The sequence below is a fragment of the Camarhynchus parvulus genome, chromosome 5 (assembly GCF_901933205.1).
Source record: "Camarhynchus parvulus chromosome 5, STF_HiC, whole genome shotgun sequence".
Taxonomy (NCBI): domain Eukaryota; kingdom Metazoa; phylum Chordata; class Aves; order Passeriformes; family Thraupidae; genus Camarhynchus; species Camarhynchus parvulus.
The window spans coordinates 9,187,057-9,205,489 of NC_044575.1; the positions used below are offsets into that span (position 1 = coordinate 9,187,057).

At 49.1% G+C, this 18,433-nt stretch overlaps 1 protein-coding gene across 1 annotated transcript in view; it reads right to left on the reverse strand.

The window, feature by feature from the left end:
* Positions 1-3,963: 3,963 nt before the first annotated feature.
* Positions 3,964-18,433, reverse strand: part of PLCB2 (phospholipase C beta 2) — a 34,515-nt gene continuing 20,045 nt past the window's right edge. Inside the window, exons 13-32 of the mRNA XM_030949437.1 lie at positions 17,998-18,082; positions 16,684-16,855; positions 15,829-15,926; positions 15,038-15,134; positions 14,836-14,920; positions 14,441-14,565; positions 13,319-13,473; positions 12,798-12,962; positions 11,732-11,831; positions 11,366-11,470; positions 10,339-10,424; positions 10,151-10,247; positions 9,925-9,978; positions 9,194-9,404; positions 8,835-9,006; positions 7,764-7,840; positions 6,053-6,148; positions 5,705-5,762; positions 5,022-5,108; positions 3,964-4,799 (exon numbers count right to left, since the gene is read on the reverse strand). Coding sequence (XP_030805297.1) covers positions 4,527-4,799; positions 5,022-5,108; positions 5,705-5,762; positions 6,053-6,148; positions 7,764-7,840; positions 8,835-9,006; positions 9,194-9,404; positions 9,925-9,978; positions 10,151-10,247; positions 10,339-10,424; positions 11,366-11,470; positions 11,732-11,831; positions 12,798-12,962; positions 13,319-13,473; positions 14,441-14,565; positions 14,836-14,920; positions 15,038-15,134; positions 15,829-15,926; positions 16,684-16,855; positions 17,998-18,082 — 2,398 coding nt within the window. The 3' untranslated portion in view covers positions 3,964-4,526. The remainder of the gene's footprint in view (positions 4,800-5,021; positions 5,109-5,704; positions 5,763-6,052; positions 6,149-7,763; positions 7,841-8,834; positions 9,007-9,193; positions 9,405-9,924; positions 9,979-10,150; positions 10,248-10,338; positions 10,425-11,365; positions 11,471-11,731; positions 11,832-12,797; positions 12,963-13,318; positions 13,474-14,440; positions 14,566-14,835; positions 14,921-15,037; positions 15,135-15,828; positions 15,927-16,683; positions 16,856-17,997; positions 18,083-18,433) is intronic.

Below are 18,433 nucleotides of genomic sequence, written 5' to 3' on the forward strand. Positions count from 1 at the left end.
GAGACAGGGATGACAGGTTTAGCATTTAACACCATTTTATACTTTAGCCCAAATCTGACTAAACACAGTGAGGGAAGGTCCTGGAAAAATTGCCTTCAAGTATCTTATAAAATTTTAAATTCTCATTACCATATTTCTGAGGAATGCAGAAAGGATCCATCTTCTTGTGCAGTGTAGAATTAAATTCCTGCTTCTTATGTTTCTCTCTTTGCAGTTCATGCATGGCCCAGCACCAATTAACTGCTCCATTACTTAGATGAGTGTGGAATCAAACATAAATCCTAAAATAAGTCTAGATTAGCTGAGAGATTGAAGCTCCGTCTCCAGGGCCAACAGCTCCTTCCCCAGGAACCAGGCAGCCAGGATGAATGAGGATGGAGAGCAGGTTTGGAATTTGTATTGCAGTAGTGTTCAGGTCAGGATTTCACGTATGCTTGCTTACATCTGATTGTACAACAAGGTGTAGCCTCTTCTCTGACGAGCTCAGAGCCTACTCAGTGGGTAATTATGCTCAGAGATGCTGTTTTCTCTGAGTATCTTTCCTTTTCTACAAGGATGCACTCATGTCTCAGGGTTTGCTGCTGTTCTGTCATGTTTCCCCTGAATCCTTCCCTTTTATTTTCCTTCCTGTCAGCTTTGCTGGTATAGAGCCTTTTTCCTTGCTGGCATAGCTCTGGCAATCAGCATCCAGGAGGCCTTTGAAGATGGCACATGGTATTTATATGAACAATTTGCTGAATCAAACAGGGAGTCTGTCAGTGCTGTCACATCCCAATTGCACTGGTTTATCTATAATGGTGCCTGTCTCCCTCCAACAGGCCTCTGATGCTGGATGCAGCAGCTTATTGTCCCATTTATTTTGGAACAGAACAAATCTCTGTGTAGAGGCCCCTGTTTTTTAACCAGTGGCAACAGAAGGACCCTGGTTTAAATGAGGTTCCTGAATTTGATATTGTTCAGTTTGGTTTGAGTCAAGTGCCATCCTTCCCCTGCAGACTGGGGAGAGCTGCTGGCTGTGCCCAGGTTATAAATGGGATAACAAGTAATAATCTAGATAATCTTGGGGAATCTTGACATGTGAGATACATGTGGGGCAGTGAGAGTATCTCTAAAATGGAATAGATAACTGTGCAGCAGCTCCTTCTCTGAGTGCCTTAGGCACATCAGCAGTACCTTTGCTATGGAGATAAAAAGGACTGGGGTCATCTAGGTACAGTGTCTCCTGTTTGTGTCCCTTGCTGGGGTTGGAGTTGTCCTCTGCTTTAGACATACCCATTATCTAATTTTTAATTATCTACTAAAAAGCTTAGCCTCACTTAAATATTTTGGGTGCAGGATGAGATCTAGAATATGCCATTTGAAAGATGAAAATCTGGAAAGGATCAGAGATTGTACCTGAATCTGCTGCTGTTTAGTGTCTGACTAGATGTTATTGTCTCAATTGCCATTGAATTGGAGTTCTGTGTGTAATGACAGGCCTGATGAGAGGCCTGTCTGAGCAAAATCCCACACTGCCCTGTGCTTGGCAGGTAAGTGAAAACACAGGCAGGGCTGCACAGGAAGGAATCCTCAAGATGTCTCAATCCCGTGGGAAGAAATAGTGCTGGAAAATCAGATGGCCTCTCCCTCTGGAGTCTGTGAGTAACCAAACCATTATGTGACTGAATTGTGCTGCTGGAGGGATGGTTGGGTTCAAGATGTGCTCGGGAACCCTTGCAGTAATGTTTGGTTTAGTGCCTTTATTTATTATGATTTATTATTTATTTGTTTGTCCATTTCCCATCTTGCAGAACTTTCCCCCATTTTGTGCAGACAGACAGGGAGGTGTTGGAGGCACCACGGCACATGGGCTCAGAGGCACCCTGGGGAGAAAGGGGGTGATACAGAGTATGGTTCATGCTTCATGGGAGCCCTGGCTTTGCTTTTAGTGATGCTTCTGTGTGCACTCTGAAAAGTACATTTGGAAAGTGTTTTTTAGCACTGAGGTGAAATCTATGTAAAAGATTGCAGCTGTTTTTCATGAAATTTGGCATTAACCCCTGTGCCAGTGTTGGGTTCCATAACAGAAGGGTTGCAATGCAGAAACTGTGATGGGGTTGTGTGAGGGCACAAGTTGTTGCGGCGTTGTGTGAACCTTGCTCAGGTTTCAAACATCAGTGGACATTAATACCACGAATTCTATGTGTTGAAGTTCCCTGTGTCATAGTCCAGCTGAGCTCTGGTCAATTTTGAAATGCCCATGCCTCAAGGAACCCCCTGCAGAGCATTTTGCTCCAGTGCTGTGTCAGGCCTTGCTTTGGCCTCTGGGTTTGTGCTGTTCAGAGCTGTGGGGACACTGATGCTCTGCATGGGGAAGGGACAGAGGAGCTCAGCTTGAGGAGGGCAGAGCAATGGGTTCTGCTGGCTCTCAGATGGCTCCTGGGGGAGCAGTTGAAGCAAGGCAGGAATTAGAGGTCTCTAGGCTGGAAAGTGAAGCTGTTTGGGAATTGTGGCAGGATGGAGGGAAGGAGACTGTAGTGGTGCTGTCCAGTGTCACACCTTGTGCCGGTGCTGTTGGTAGGAGCAGCCTGTGAGATTGAACCTGGCCAGCCTGACTTGGAGTGTTTATTCTGTCATGTGCTGTGTGAAGGGACAGAGTACGTCCTGCCTGCCACTGTCCCTGTGCAACAAAATCTTTAGGGTGCAGCCCTGGAGGAAGGAAAACTCCTGCAAGCCCCGGCCCTGCCGTTGTGCCCTGGCTTTCCATGCGTCTCTCTCTGACTCAGGTTTATTCTGCAGATTCATTTCCAGAGATGCTTTGAGGGAAAAAAAACAGCCCTGAAACTTTGGCAGTCTGTGGAAAAGGGGCCACCCTGTGCCCATGTTCTGGTCTGACATTGGTGTCTGGGTTCCCTCCAGGGAGAGATGGGACAAATTTTCCTTTAAAATAACCTCTAAAAAGCTCCTCTGGAGGGGTTTGAGTGGCCAAAGCTGGTGACACACTGGTGTAGGATGCAGGGCTCAGTGCCCCTGTGCTCTGCTTTAGAACTGCCAGTGCTGCCTCTCTGGATTTAAGGTAAAATCTCCAACTGCTCCCTGGCTGCAGCTGGACCTTGTTCTCTGATGAGGAAGGGCCTCAAACACCACAGGGACAGAGACAGGTGGACAGACAACCACACAGGGACGTGGACACACAGACTCGCAGACAGATACGTGCACAGAGACACACATGGAACAGAGATACACACCCACATGGGCACACAGGGACACACACATGGACACAGCCACACAGGCCCAGACACTGTGACATTGACACGAACAGACAGATGTGGAGACACAGGGACATGGACAGACACACAGAAGATAGATGCAAAGACTGACATACACACCTGGCTACAGAGACACAGACATGCAGACACATGCACATGCTTGCAGACATGGACAGACCAGACAGACATGGACACACAGAGATGCATGGATACAAAGACAGACACAAACACGCACAGAGAAATACACAGGGACACAGCTGGATAGATGGACGCAGACAGACACATGGACACACACACAGTCCCACACTGAGACATGGATCACACACACACACACACGTGTGTGGACATACAGACACAAATGGACAGACACCAGACACACAAACACACAAATGGACACATGCAGACATACACGTACATACCTAGACACGCAGACACACACATGAACACAGGGCCATGGATACAGCTACAGAGACACCTGGACACAGACATGGAGATGGACACACACACATACACACTAACTGCAGCTAAGTAACAAGTGACCCCATTGTTTAAGAACTGCTATGTTTTATTTTTTTTTAGAAAATAAATAGCTCAGAAATGTACAATCCATAATTCCAGTACTCTGGTGACACCACAGGGGAGAGGTGGACTCTTGTTGGGTGTTCAGACTAGGCTTAGAACATGCTGTCTCATACCTGCTTGACCTGGGGTTTGGTTTGTTTATAGCAGCATTTGTAATTGTTTATTAATGCAGCTTCAGATGTAACTGTTCTCCTGTAGGACACACAGCATGGTGTGGTTTGCTGTGACTGAGCCCACTTCCCACCCCTATCCCCACCTGTGGTGTCTCTTTGTATCAGTGTTTAGGTTTGTTTATTGCTGTTTCCTTGAACCATGTGGAAGATATTAGGAGGAGTTGGGCTGATGTGAAGAGATGCATGTGAGGAATGATGAGGGAACTGACTCTAAAAACTGTTCTGAATGCAAAGTAAATATTCCTGTAGCTGCTGCTGTGATGCCAACAGGGAGTGTTGGTCTGCAGGCACACGCCCTTTCCCACTGCTGAAATACCTCAGAGCTCAGGCTGGGGAACACAGAAGGTGCAGTACCCTGAAGGGTGAGCTCTCCAGGCTGCTTCCAGATGTCTGGAATAATGTGGTACATTCCTGAAGGATTTCAGGAGCTCCCCAGAATGGAAAGGGATAGCAGTAGTTTGTGAAGCTGGTTGTTACTTCACCATATAACTTCCTGCAATCAACAGTAAGGAAGGGCCTCATCTCAGAATATGCTCTCTTCTATCTCCACATCCATTGCGGCTCCTGACGGCTCAGTCATTGCCAGTGTAAGCCTGGACACCTCTGCCACTGGGATATTTGCTTCCAGTCGATCTGTAGAGCCTTGTTCTCCCTCAGGAATGCTCTGACCTGCTTCCTTCCCAGTCTGTGGCTCTCCAGGAAAGCTGGCTTTGGTGTAGTTCTTCACGATCTCCTGAACCTCCATGTTCAGAGCTCTCAACTTCTCCTCATATTCTACCCGTACCTGCTGCTGGAGCTGTAAATGGAGAATCAGGTCATTCCCACACACTGGAGTCAAGCAGAGAGACCAGGAGCTCTGGGATGAGCTGTTGGTCCTTCTGGGGTCTGTGTGGGTTCTCTCATCCACTTTCTCACCCCCTGGGAATGGGTGGGCTGAGGGCGGCCATCAAGATTGATTCTCTGGGGGTTTGGACTTCTTGTGCCAAGGAACAGCCCTGACCCGAAATGTTGTTCTTACCTGGCTTTCCCTCTCCTTGATGGACTGAAGATTTGCTGCCTGCTTCTCCTCCAGTTTCTGCTGGAACCTGCCAGTCTTCTCTGTCATCTTTAAAAAGAATAAATTAATCCCCCTCAGGTTCCAGTTTTATAAGCAAGGGCTTTATACATCCCAAGCTCAGCCTAGCAGGGTGGGCCAGGAGCAGCAGCCTGGATTCAGGGACACCACAACAGCCTGGCAGGCTGAGTGCACGTGGGCATGTGGGACATAAGGACAGGGACACAGACATACAGGGGGACACACACAGAGATACATGGATACACACACTTGCATAAGGACAGACACCTGGACACACACAGACACAGGGATACCTGTACTCACACACAGACAATCAGGCACAGCTACACATGGACAGACACACAGATGGACATAGACACAGCTGGACACATGGCCACTCAGACACACATACATGGACACACATGGACAAATGGACTCAAATGCTGACACTCACTGACAGACAGACATGAACTGGCACTGGATCTTCAAAGGGCGCAGAGCTGGGGTCCTTGAGGTGTCTTTCCTCCCACTGGGCTTTCCCATTGTTCCCGCGTTGTGAGTTACAAATGCCCGGGACGCTGAGTTGCCCTGCCCACCCCCCCGCAGACCCCAGAGCTGCTGGGGCGGCCTGACCCCCCTGAACTCACCCGTTTGACTGTCTGCACCACTTCCTGAATGTGGGCATTGTTAATTTCTTTCTTCAACCTTTAAAGAAAATTATAAAACCCTGTAAAATCCAGCTCTTCTCCTTCCATAAAACCCATTTGTCAGGACTGATCAGTACTATACTGACCAACAGGTATGTTACATTCCCACCCTGTCCTACCACAGAGAGAAGCTGCTGTACTTCTAGAAAGGACAAATAAAACACCAAAACACCACTAAGAGTTGGCTGAGCCATAAGGCAAATAACTGGATGCAAAATTCTACTTTCACATCTTCCAAGTCAACAGGAGACCCTGCATGGGCAGAGCCAGGAACATCCACTCCCGCACCTCTCCTGAGCAGCCTTGTCACTGGTATTCCTCAGCATGGCCTGGACCCGCTCCACTCTCTTTGCCTCCATCCGCTTCTTAATGTCTTTAATGTTGCTGTGGAGAGAAGAGAGGAGATACAGCCTGGTTACCAGCCCCAGACAGCAGAGCAGTCCTCCATCCACAGCCCTTTGGAGTGTTCCACTGTCCAGAAACACCAAATGTGGGAGACTGTGCAGGAGGAGGTCTGGAGTCTCAAGGATATTTTAAGTGCTGAGTCAGGATATGTCCTAGCCCAGCAGTGGAGGCAGCACATACTAAAGGCAAGTGTAAGAAAGAACAAGTGTACAGGAAATTTTCCCTCCTCTACCTTCCCAGTTTCCAGTCTATCCTCCAGTATCTATGCAAGTATCGTGTTCCATCATGTCACTCGTACTTTAGAGTTTACCTTCACTTTTGGATTTCACAGCTCTTTGCTGTGAGAGGAACAGCACTTAATTTATACACAGTGTGACAGACATGCCCAAGACATTCACTGGATGTCCCATCCTTCCCTCCACTGAGAAACAGTGAGCAATCACTTCCCTCTTCCAGACCATTCATGACTTACACATTGCTGTCACATTCCCTCAAACATCTGTTCTCCTAGCTGTCCCATTTAATTCCTTTTTGTGCACAAATTCCTCCCCAGTGCTGGCTGTTCTTCTTGGCCTTTCAGAGACTTTATTTGTTTGAGATGGCACACTAAGAAGGGGACAGCTCTATGCAGATGGATCCTGTGGCTGACAAGGCTGACTCAATCTTTTTTTTGTTTCCCTGTACAATTCCCAAAATCCTGTTTGTCACTTTGGCCACTTCAGAGCTGGGAATGAAGAACATCCACAGCAGCTGATGATCTCTTACCTGAGTGCCAAAACCAGTGCACTGATGGGCTGTGGCCAGGGTTTTCCATTCACATTATTTTATATTCATTCCTGCTGAACTGAACTGCCATTTCATTGCCTGTTGCTGCAGATCTTGAAATCTTTCTGGAGCTTCTCCCAGCCAGGGAGATGTGACGGTACTAATGACATCCTACTGTCAGCAAACCATTACCTGGCTACTCACCTGTTTCCTTAGACTTGCCTGAATACACTGAATAGCTGAGTAAAGAGACTCTGGCTTGGGACAGGACACAAAAAGAGGCAGTTCTATATGAATTTGCAACTAAAGACTGAGACAGCATTTAATGGGAAGTAGGAATGAGTGAGGATTCCAGCTTCAGGACAAAGTTCTTGTAAGAACAAATGGATACATGTCTGGCTAGAAATTGGTCAGTTGGTTCTGTCAGTTTGTTTAAATACTGGAGCCAAGATGCTCAATTCACTTAGAAGATAGAGCACATCAGTCCCTGGAAGGGATTAATGTGAGCTCCTGACTGCAAGAGACAGAGGTGGCAGCCAGGGACTAGCAGTGTATTTCCTATCTTTCCCCATCAGTGGCTCCAGGCTGCTCACTGCAGATGGAACACTGTATCCTGCTTGGTGCCTCCTGTTCCTGGCAGGAACACTGTTCTGGGAATCACAAGAGGCATCTTCCCCCATACCACTGTGTGAGATCTCCTGTCACATCCCCCTGCCTCAATTTCTTACCATCCTCCCTCCCTGGCTGCAGAGCAGAGCTGTGAGATCCAGCAGAAAGTGCTGCTTGGAGCAGAACCTGGCATTGTTTGTGATTCCACTGCCATATTTACCTTTCCGATGTGTCCCTCAGCACCTGCAGCTCAGCTGCCTGCTTCTCCCTGGCCAGCTCCAGGATCCTGGCAACTTGCTGTTTAAGGGATGAACACAAGACCAAAAGGGAACAAAGCAGGATGAGACACTGCACCTCATCTGTATCCAGTTGCACCCAAGCCAGCTGTACACCTCCCTGCACTGAATTCCAGGAGCAGCAAATTCTGAAACCCCGAGGCTCAGTGCAAACATTGGCACAGGAGTGAGCTCAGCTCTACATGCAGCCCCACTGTGCCAGTGGACTGCACTTGTGAGACAGGAAGGTTTCATCCCTGGCTCCTCTCCCAGGCAAGAAACCTGATTCCCAGGTGAGCCAGAGCCCAAGTGTTATCTTCCCCTCAGGGTTGCACACAGCTTGCAAGAGGCCTGTCAAGCCTAAGGTGCACCAGGGAACTGAAGATTTAAGATATATCAGTGCAAATTCCTTCAGAAAACACTAATGGGAAAAGGCCTCCCAAGCCTGGAATCACTCCCCTTTCATTGGAACAGATAGCATATGCTGGATTTACCATCACCACCATCCCATGGCCTGCACTCTGTCCCCAGGCACCACCATGGCTCCTTCTGGCCTTGGCTGAGCTCAGTCTGCAGGACTCCCCTCACCTGGACTCTGACTTCCACCAAGTCAAACAGCAGAACACGCTCTGATGGTGCCACTGGTGAGCCCTCAGCCCACCCCCACATCACCCCAGCCCCCAGGCTCCTGGAGAGGTGGCACCTAGCAAGGTGTGAAGCCACTAAACACCACATTAACTCCATGCTAAGGCATCGGAAGAGCTGGAGCAGATGGAGTGTGATGTGCTCCAGGGCAATGCTACTCTTGTTTTAAAAAACAGCAGACATATAAAAATGTTTCTTCAGGATTTTTGGGCTTCTAACAAATAAGCTTCATGTCTTCATTCTCAGTTACCTGGCGTGTGCATGTGTCAGGTATGTTCTGGGCCCACATTCCCAAGCTCAGTTTAGTGAATAACTTCGGATTTTTGGGGCTGTCCCAGTACATGTTTTCAGGTGACACTCGCAGCCCTCACCTCGGTAGCATGCTGCTCTTTCTTCCTTCGGATGTGATTGTGGTGCTCCTCCCCAAGGTGGATGAGGTCCCTCTCCAGCTTCTCCCTCAGCTCCACGAGCCAGTGGCAATCAATGCTCTCTGCTGCTTTCACAGGATTTGCACTGGTACCAGCATCACTTGGGGTCACGCTCCTGCAGAACAGAAACAGGGGCCATGCTGCTTCTCGCCACGCCGATACAATCCCAACCTTCCCACCCACCCTCAGTGAGAGCAACGCAGGGACATGCACATGCCTGCACTGCTCCATCTTCCTGCAAAGAAGGGTTTCCCTGGGCATCCTTGTTTTGGTTTGGGAAGGTGATCCCAGGCTGTGGTTACCTCTTCTTCTGTGTTTTCCTTGTGCGTATTGTCCTTTTATTGCCCCCAGGGCAGGCCAGCTCCGAAAAGAGCACAGAGTATTTCTGCAGCAGCTCCTCCCTCTGTTTGCTTCCCTTCCACTCCAGCTCCCTCAGCTCCTTCTCCTGCCTCTTCAGCAGCTTCAGGAAGCGCTTCTTCTGCTGCAGCTCAGCAAGGGTGATTGTCTCAGGCTCTGAAACACAAACTGAACAATGCCAACTCCTTCCCAAGGCTTGGAGTGGGGAAACTGGAGCATACAGCTCCAATACATGTTCCTCAATCACCACATCCAAACCAGAGCCCCCTCTGCTCCACACCTTGGGATGCCTCTCCCCAGGTACACATTCTGTCCTGGCAAACCCTTTTCTTTAGGAATAACTTCTAAAAAAGCAATGTACATAACAGTAATTTGCCAACATATCCTGAACTAAACAGGTTTTCTCTTGTGCCTTCAGTTCAGTTTTGAGGCACAATTAGGCCTCATGTTTGCAGGAATTGGTATCACACTGCATTCAGGCACCCAGAAGCAGGTGAACAACATGTTGCACAGGGCGTGCAGCTGTGCCGAAGGAAACCTGTCCTGGAGCCCCAGGATTCCTAGGATTTATCTTTAGTGCTGGCTACACCAGGAAGGGTTGGGACATGTCTTTTTAATGTGGAAATATAAGATGACAGGCAGGGCCTCAGCCCAGGTGACCAGCATGAGGAGTTACCTGCCATCTGCATTACTTCTAACACAGCTTCATCCTTGGTGAACACTGCTGCTCCTGAAATTCCAAAAGAAGTTCCTGTTAATGTCCCATCTTGGATGTCCAGGTTGGAAATGGACAGAGGAGAGCTCACCAGAACACAGCCCGTGTGAAGGACGTTGGTGTCAGTACAGAAGAATTAATTAAGCTGCCAAGATGCTTAAATGCTTGGAAGCTCTTGGAAACTTACCTGTGGACCTGTTAGAGGGAGGAATGCTGGGTTTCCTAGTGGAGCCTGCCACCCCGTTAGTCTCAGCAGATGAGAGGTTTGTCTGTGTGCCAGGCTTCTAAAACAAAGATCAGAGGTAATGAAAGCTCCATTATTTCAAGCTGAATCCATGCAAGGTACTCTAGAGAACAGAACCTGGAAAAACTCACCTCCCCTGAGGTATCCTTGAGCTTCATCAAGCACTTGTCCTGCAGGTTGAAGAACTTGATGGGGTTGGAGAGGGCAATAGTGAGATCTGGAAACAGAGAGCAGGGCTTGGCTTGGATAGCAAACAACTCATGGACTCATTTCCCTGCCCAGTGCAGGACACTGTGAAGAAGGAGTAGTTTGTGTTCTCTGCTTGTAACACAGTGTCCCTGACAGCACAAGGGAGGGAGGAAGGGAACCTCCTTCACCTCAGTGCCAGTCCAAGGCCATGGCTCACAAATGATGTTCAGGGTAGCTCTGTGAAGTGATTTTGGAAACGCTGCTCCCAAAAGCAAGGGCCAGGTTAGGATTTTTCCCACCTGCACAGCTGCTTGCTCCAGTTCCAGCCCAACATTGTATAAACCTCATCTTTTTAATAAAAATGTGATAAATCAAATTTCTCAGGATTTCTCCAGTGAATAAGGTTCATTTGTATGAACATGGGGGAGGAGAGAGCAAACATGGGAAGTATTCACAAGAGCTCCTGTAGCTGATGCCACTGCACTCTGGTTTGGTCATGACAGTTGATCCCTCTGGTGAGGCTTCTGTCACATCCAGCTCTGACCCTTCTCAAAGGAAGGTCCCCATAGCTCAGTACCAGCAAGAACCTCCCTTCTCTTCCAGTAGGGAAAAGCATCACTCCTAAAATCTCCCTAAAGCCCCTGTTCTCTGCAGCCCCTGAGAGATGTCACCTATTCCTTCAAGGAAACTTCTCCCTGCCTCCAAACAAGGGTAGGGCCGAGCCATTCCACACTGGAGCCTGGTCCACCTGCACTGCACCTCAGGTGGGAACCAGGCACAGCTGCAGTGGGAGCCTCCACGCTCTTCCCAAGGCAGCGAGGCTGTGACAGGATGCTGGCATGCACTCAAGTCCCACCCTGACAAGGAAGTGAGGGTGCAGCAGGAAAGCACTTCCCATGCTGGAAAAATACTTCTGAATCAGAGTTTGGAGGAGGCCAGAAGCACCCCCCCCATTCCAGCACTCCCTACCTGCCCAAGCATCTGGCACGTAGTCCTTGATCTCCAGGAACACGAAGAGGGCAGGCATGGTCAGTGGCATGTTGCTCTCGCTGCGCAGGCACACGTGGTGGTAGCCTGGGGCACAGAGGGGAGGGAGTTGAGCTGGTGGCATCCTGTCCCTCCCTGTCTGCTCCAGCAGCCCAAGGCTCCTCTTTACAGGAGGAGCCTGTATATCATGGGATAAAGCCAAGGCTATAACAAGATGGATTTCAAGGTTCCTCTGCCTGTGGGCATGAAGATTAAGGAGCAAAGTATGCAGCTGCTTGTATGGTCTTTATGGCTCCCACTGGACAGGTCTGAAGGGCACAAAAGCTGAAGGAATTTCCACTGATTTACCTGGGTGCATTGCGATGATGGGAATGATACGCTGGCCAATGAACTTCCCTCCTTCTTCCCAAGCCACAATTTTGAGAGATGCCAACTCGGGCATCATGATCTAAGGGAAAAGCAGAGTAAGGCATCAGTATCCTCACCTCACTCTTGATAGCAGCATCCTCCTCCTTCCAACCAAACCATTCCATGTCTTCCAGGATGGCACTGCCATCCTGGAAATTGTAATCCTTGTAATTTAAGGGCACAGTTTATCATAGACATCATAGCTGAATGCCCAGAAACTCCACCAAACACAGTCTTCTCAGCCTGCCCAGGATCACAGGTTACCTAAAGACAAAAACAGGGCAACAAACCCTCCAAACCACTGCTTCCGGGAAGAACTCACTGGAATGAACTGCGATGGATAATTTAGCAAACACGGTAACATTGCTAATAAAGGCTTTTGAATCCCTCCTTCCCTGTATTCTTGTGCCATAAAATGAACTCAAAATTATTCTGCCAGGAGTGAAGCCTCAGAGTGTTTCTGAAAGGAGGATATTTTAGCCAAGTAGGCTGAAAATATCTGTAGCTTCATACTGTGCCTGACAGATGAATTGTATAATGTATACTTGACTTATCTTCCCTGTGCCCTGCAGCTGGATTGGTGATCACTGAATTCCTGGGGAGAGACAGGGCAGCTTTCCATGTTCTGGCACAACTGAAAACTGGTCCCATTACTACTCCAGCTTGGCTGTTTCTCACTGACAGTTTAACCATAGAAATTCAGTTCCTTTCTGATGCTGGAAGTTGTCCAAACTGATCAGTCTGAAGAGGTCATCATAGAGGGGAGACTTTGGATGCCTGTTATCTCCAGAACCATTCCCAGCTACCCCTTGTCTGTTCTGGGAAATACTGATGCAGAGTTGTTTTGGATATTGTTGTTTGGATGTTACCTGAGAGTGTCCAAAGCCAGGCCAGAGGTCTCCAGAGGGGAGTCCCTTCTGCTGGAACTGACCTCTGCCAAGGCAGTGCTCATGGCCATCGGGAGCTTTTAGGATTCTCTGCCTAAATTACTATCAAACATTCTCACCTTTTCAAAAACAAAAGCCTCCTCCTTCCACACAGGGTTAATGGAGTTGGCCGTGGAGGTCAATTTGGTTCTGTGTTTGCGTTTGGCATCCCTTGGCAGCCCAAGGAGTTCCACTTCCACGTAGGTCTTCACGCTGCGGTCCGAGAGGAACTGACCAGAGAGCACCTGTGAACAACACAAACGGAGTTAGCAACTGCTGGGAAGAATAGAACAGGGGGACCCACACATTCCTTCACCCTAAAGTCACTCTCCCACTCCAAAACAGCTTTTCTGCTCCAGCTCTTCTTTTACCTTCACCTCTATTTCTTGCTTCAGCACTTCCTCTCTCCCTACCAGCACAGCCTTGGCTCCCTCTGCATGGCAGATGCTCATTTTCCATTTTCATGTGATTATGATTAATTTAAAATAGCGACAAGCCTGGGAGTTGCCACAGTAACGCTTTCTCACAGGACTCCACGGGTTCATGTGGCACTAAGAGTCCCCCTGAGTGACACAGGACGGGGTCCCCAGGCTGTACTTGCCGTGACACAGACAGTAGTGGCCACCAGCCCGTCGATGCGATCCACAGAGAAGGGGTCCAACTGCTTGTCGGGGCGCCGCATGAACTCGTGCTTGAGCAGGTACCCACACTGCCCATTGAACTCAAACAGGGCCATGTTCTGCTGCATGGGGACGTCTGAGAGCAGAGCAACACAGTGAGACAGGGCTTGGGGGGACAGGCAGCCTGTGTGCTGGGAGGGAGCTGAAAGCTGCCGGAAGCTCCCAGCCCCTGCCAGCCCACAGCTCGCAAAGCCATCTTGAAAACTAATTAAGCCTCTCAGCACCCTACAGGGAAAAGTATTACAGCAGCTGTTGTAAGGAAGGGAAGTGGTTTGCTTGAGCTTGCACCTTAAGTCATGGGCAGAACTAAATTAAAACCTGCTTTAAGGAGCACCTGCTATTTTTGGGTGGGAATAAGTAACTGTCTAAGCTCCTCTACTCCTTCCCCCTTTCATTTTGGGCCTCCTCTGAGGCCATCTTCTGTCTGACACTACTGAGGACACTGCCTGGTGGTTGCTGCACCTGCCTGCACTGTCATCCTCTTCAGAATCAACCTTGCACACGCTCCCTTTTGTCTCCTATGCTTTATACATAACACAGCCCTCTGAGGAAGGACGAGGGGTAAGGTACAGCTTTCTCTCAAGTCTTTTCTTTCCTTCTTATGTTGGTTGTGCAGCAAAGAAAGACCTTTCCTCCCTGGTCAGGTCGAAATCCTGGAAATAATGGCACAGACAGGTCAGTGCTGTGGCAAGATGGAGCTCTGCCTCTGCCTTGTAGAGATAGCAACTTGGGGGATGGGAGCTGCAGGTGTCCTCATGGGATATGATTAATTGTGACACTGTGGAAAAGGACAGCCAGGGACAGTGCCCAGACACAGGGTGACAGCAGTCCATATGTGTGCCTGCCAGGTCTGTGCTGGGCATGGAAAAGTGCTGTTGGTCTGTGGGAGATCAAATCAGAGGAGAACAGCACTTTGGGAAAAGGCACATGGAGTAATGACCAGGGAAATGGCAGAAAAGGAAGAGACAGAGACCAGGAGCACCTGGGGACCAGCAGTGCCTGACCTCACCTGCTCGGAGGCTGGAGCACACCCCGACACTCACCCATGGTCTGGAAGTTGAGTGCCACCATCTGACAGCCGACATTCCAGAACATCTGGGGCTGGTAATTGGAGGAGTCCATCCGGGTGCCTTTGGGGTAAATGCGGCTCATCTGCCACTTGTTGTATCTACAGGCTCTATAGGAAACACCATTCCTGTTGTGCCTGGGGCCAGCCCACATATTCCTATTGTAAAAACTGTTGGAGCTCTGCTACCAAATGCTCAGAGCTTTCCAGACAAGACCCCAGGGAGGCTCAGGCTCCTTGTCCATACACTTTTCACTTAAGGACAAGCCTCTGGCAGCCTTGACATTGGCTACAGCAGGATGCATCCTGTCAAGCATCTCCCTCACACTCCAAGCACCCAATGGCACTGGAAAAGGGCTGCCAAAAGGATACTCTACAAACTGCACAGGGAACTTGCTCACTAGATCACAAGCCTTGGTCTCAGTGAAGGAAGAGATGACGTAACTCCGGTTCTTCTCTAGAAACAGGAGATTGCATTTAGGAGCAAGGCACGCCCAGCCCCTGTTCTGCATGGGGGCCTGGCAGAGGCAGGAAGCGCTTGGCCTGCATTCCAAAGGGACTGAGGCTGACTTACTGGCAGAGACCTCGAAGGAGTTGAATTTGATGGGCTGTATGTAGTTAACCAGGCTGGACATCTCCTCGTACGCTGTCACTTCCAGGCCAGCCGTGCCCTGAGCAGAGAACAATTCAAAAGGGAACAGATGAAGAGACCTTCCCTGGAGATGAAACAAACTGCACCAGGCCCTCCCAGTCAAAGAGCTCTGGTGGCTGCCCTGACCAGAGCGCTCCAGTTTCTCTGGCTTCCCAGACCTACAGCTCCATGGTGGGTAGGGGCACAGGATCTCCCTGTGGCTGGGCAAAAATGGAATTAAGGCACATGGAGAGGTTCCAGGGAGGATGTACAAAGCCCAGGATCTCTTTGACCCCTGAGAACATGGAGTCTGGGATAAATGGGGATATTGTTTTTCCTCCTCTCCAAAGGATACCAGGGAGATGGAAATGGGAAACAGATCTTTTATTCAAGGAAATGCTGATCTCCTCCCTCCCCCTTCAGCAGCAGCATTTTCAGTAACAACTTCTCAGACCTAGGCTACGCCTCTCCAACACCCCCAAGGCAAACAGTTATCTCCAAATCATGCACAGTCAGCAGTAACTCCTCTGCCACATTCTTTATGCTTGCAACAAAATTTTTCTTTTTCAGTTTTTACTGCAAAGGTCTTGCCCTTGGGGGATGGAAAGTCCCCCACAGATTCATTCCTCTTTGCACTTTGGGTTCATCTCTATTCAATAGGGTGAGACCCCAGAGAAAAATGGAAGCCAGCAAAAATCCAAACAGAAAAGGAAAAGAACCAACAGTGACAGTACCTCATCTGACTGCATCTTTTTAATTTCCTCTTCATCCAGATTTCTGAGCTGTTCATCCTCTTCCTCTGGCTCCTCTTCAGCAACATCACCTGCACAGACTAAGCACACAGGCCCTTATCAGTGGTATGGATCAGGAGGACACAGACAGGACCCTGCAGGCTGCTGGCAGTGGAGGGCTCTGCCAAACTTCACCACCAAGTAATGCTGGAACACTGAGGGGAAGAATCTTACAATTTTATTGGCCAAATCCAAACATTAACTGGTACACAGAGGATGAGCACACCCAAGAGACCAAACCATTCCTGCTACAGGCTCCCCTCACACTCAGGAGCAACAATCACTGGGCTGTTTCCCCTCCTAATAAATGCCCATTTCCAGGTGTTCTGCAGTGATGCTCATCTTGTCCTCACATGATATCATGTGTTCTTACTGTGACTGGGACTGTTCTACCACAGAGGCCCTGAGCCCAGGAGGTGACAGGAAGGGAGGAGAGAGGGGCTGAAGGTTTTATGAACCTCCAAGACCCTCATGGTGAAGAACTAGGCTGTGGTGAATTTGTGGTTATCAGAGAGCTACAAGCAGTAACAAATTATTCCCCCTCCCTCAACCCAAAAGCCAGAGTGTATCAGTGGATCACTAAGGGATGACCTGATGGGCAGGTAAATGATCTTCTCTTTTGGTTGGACTAAGTGTTCAAAGTATTCGGAAAATTTAATTTCTCTTCCAGTTTTCTGCTGCTGCTTGGAATAACTGATTTAATGACTAGTGCTGGCTTGTCCCAAACTCACCAGGTATTGAGTGATTTAGAAGGCTTTGCCCATCAGTTTTGTTAGTCTCCCTTCCCTTCGGACATACCAGTATCTTCAACATCCACAGAGGCTGGCTGCTCAGTGGTTTCTGGTTCCATGTTCCTCCCTTTCTTCAAAGAGCTCTGCCTCTTCCCAGACATAGATTGGTTCTTTTTGTTTTTAATCAAGATTTTCCTTAAGAGATCCTTAGGACTTGGGAGAGGTACTCCTGGCTTCAGCTGTAACAGATAAACTTCATCACAGAATTCAAACACTCACCTCTCCTGTTTCCCTGGCCAATTGCCAGTGCATAGACACATCTCTCACCCACTATATTCCTAACTTCCTCCATCTGCCAGCATATCCCACTAGATTAATGCAGAATTTTCCTAAGATTTCACCTGTGGTTTCAGACCAGCATTTTGCACCTCTCAGGCTCTGCCATGCTGCCTAGCCACCCATTCTGCTAAAAAAAACCACCTAGATGGCCTGAAGGCATCCACATACCTCTGGCTTCCCATTCCACCTACTTCTCTCATTATATCCCAGATCCTCAGTCCCTCCTCAGTACTCAGGCCACATTAAAACACTGCCTGCAGCAGATTTAAAAAAGATCCCAGAGGAGGTGGCTCAGGACAAGGACATGTGACAGACTGCACAGACAGCAAAGACCTGTAAATAGCTTAGCTGATCTCTTGAACTGTTCCCCCCCCCCCATCCCTCTGTTCCTATTTCCTGGACATGGGGCTGGACAGTGGGCAGTTGCTGCTGGCTCACTGCTTCTTTCCAGCTCTTCTTTGGGTCTCAGTGCTTTCAAACAGATGCTTGGGCCAGGTGCCTCAGCTATCCCTCCTCTGTGCACCCCAAGGATCTGCCTCGTGTCCTGCAGAACACAGATCCTGCTCAGATGTTTAAAACCATGTCTCCTGGCAGGGCAGTTGTGTCACCAGAGGTGTCACTGGGGCCACAGAAATACCTGTTGTACGGGTAAGATCAAGACTGAGGTCAAGCAGAGGGGGACTTTCCTCAGCTATTCCAAGCACATGACACTGACCTGCCCACCTGTGTCTGGAAGGGAATATTTCCAGGCTAAAAGCAGGATTAGGCCTTTGCTCCTGTTTCCAAGTGCTGACAGACAGAGCTGGACCAGTGTCACATACAGAGCACACCTGGAACCCTTGGTACATCCTTGGCCACCTAGAGCTTAGTACCCGGACCCCCTCAGGTGACAGAGTGCTAAACAAGTTTTGCACCTATCCCTATGAACCAGGATCCAGGTCCATGGCATCGTATCTGTTGTTGTGGCACCTCCCAGCACCAGGAGTGACCAAGTTTTCCAGAAAAGCCTCCCCAGTGGCCTCCTGCCCCAGCTCCCTCATACCGGGTATTTCTCCAGTGGCTCTGTCAGCAGCATGTCTCCAAAAATTGTTCGGCAGTACTCGGCCATCTTTGCCTGCTGCTTGGGCCTAAGAGAGATCAGGCAGGAGTGAAGAGGAAAGCAAATGCCCAAAATCAGAGTTTGGCATGAACAAAAGATGTCCATGTCCTCTACCCAGAAAGCCACCTCAGCTATGCAGGTGTTAAGGTCCCATTTCCAAGCCAACTCCTATGTTCATACTCTGCAACCCTTAGGTAAAAGGCTGCACAACTGTGATCACCCCACTCTACAGGTTAAGGCTCATCTTTCAGCTCTGACCCACCTTCAGTTGCTTCAAAAACCTCAATTAATGCTTCACTTCAGCTCAGCACTCACTTAAAACCCAGCAGCCCTTGCCTGTGGGTTTTCTGCTCTGGACATAGCAGCCAGTTCTCCCAGT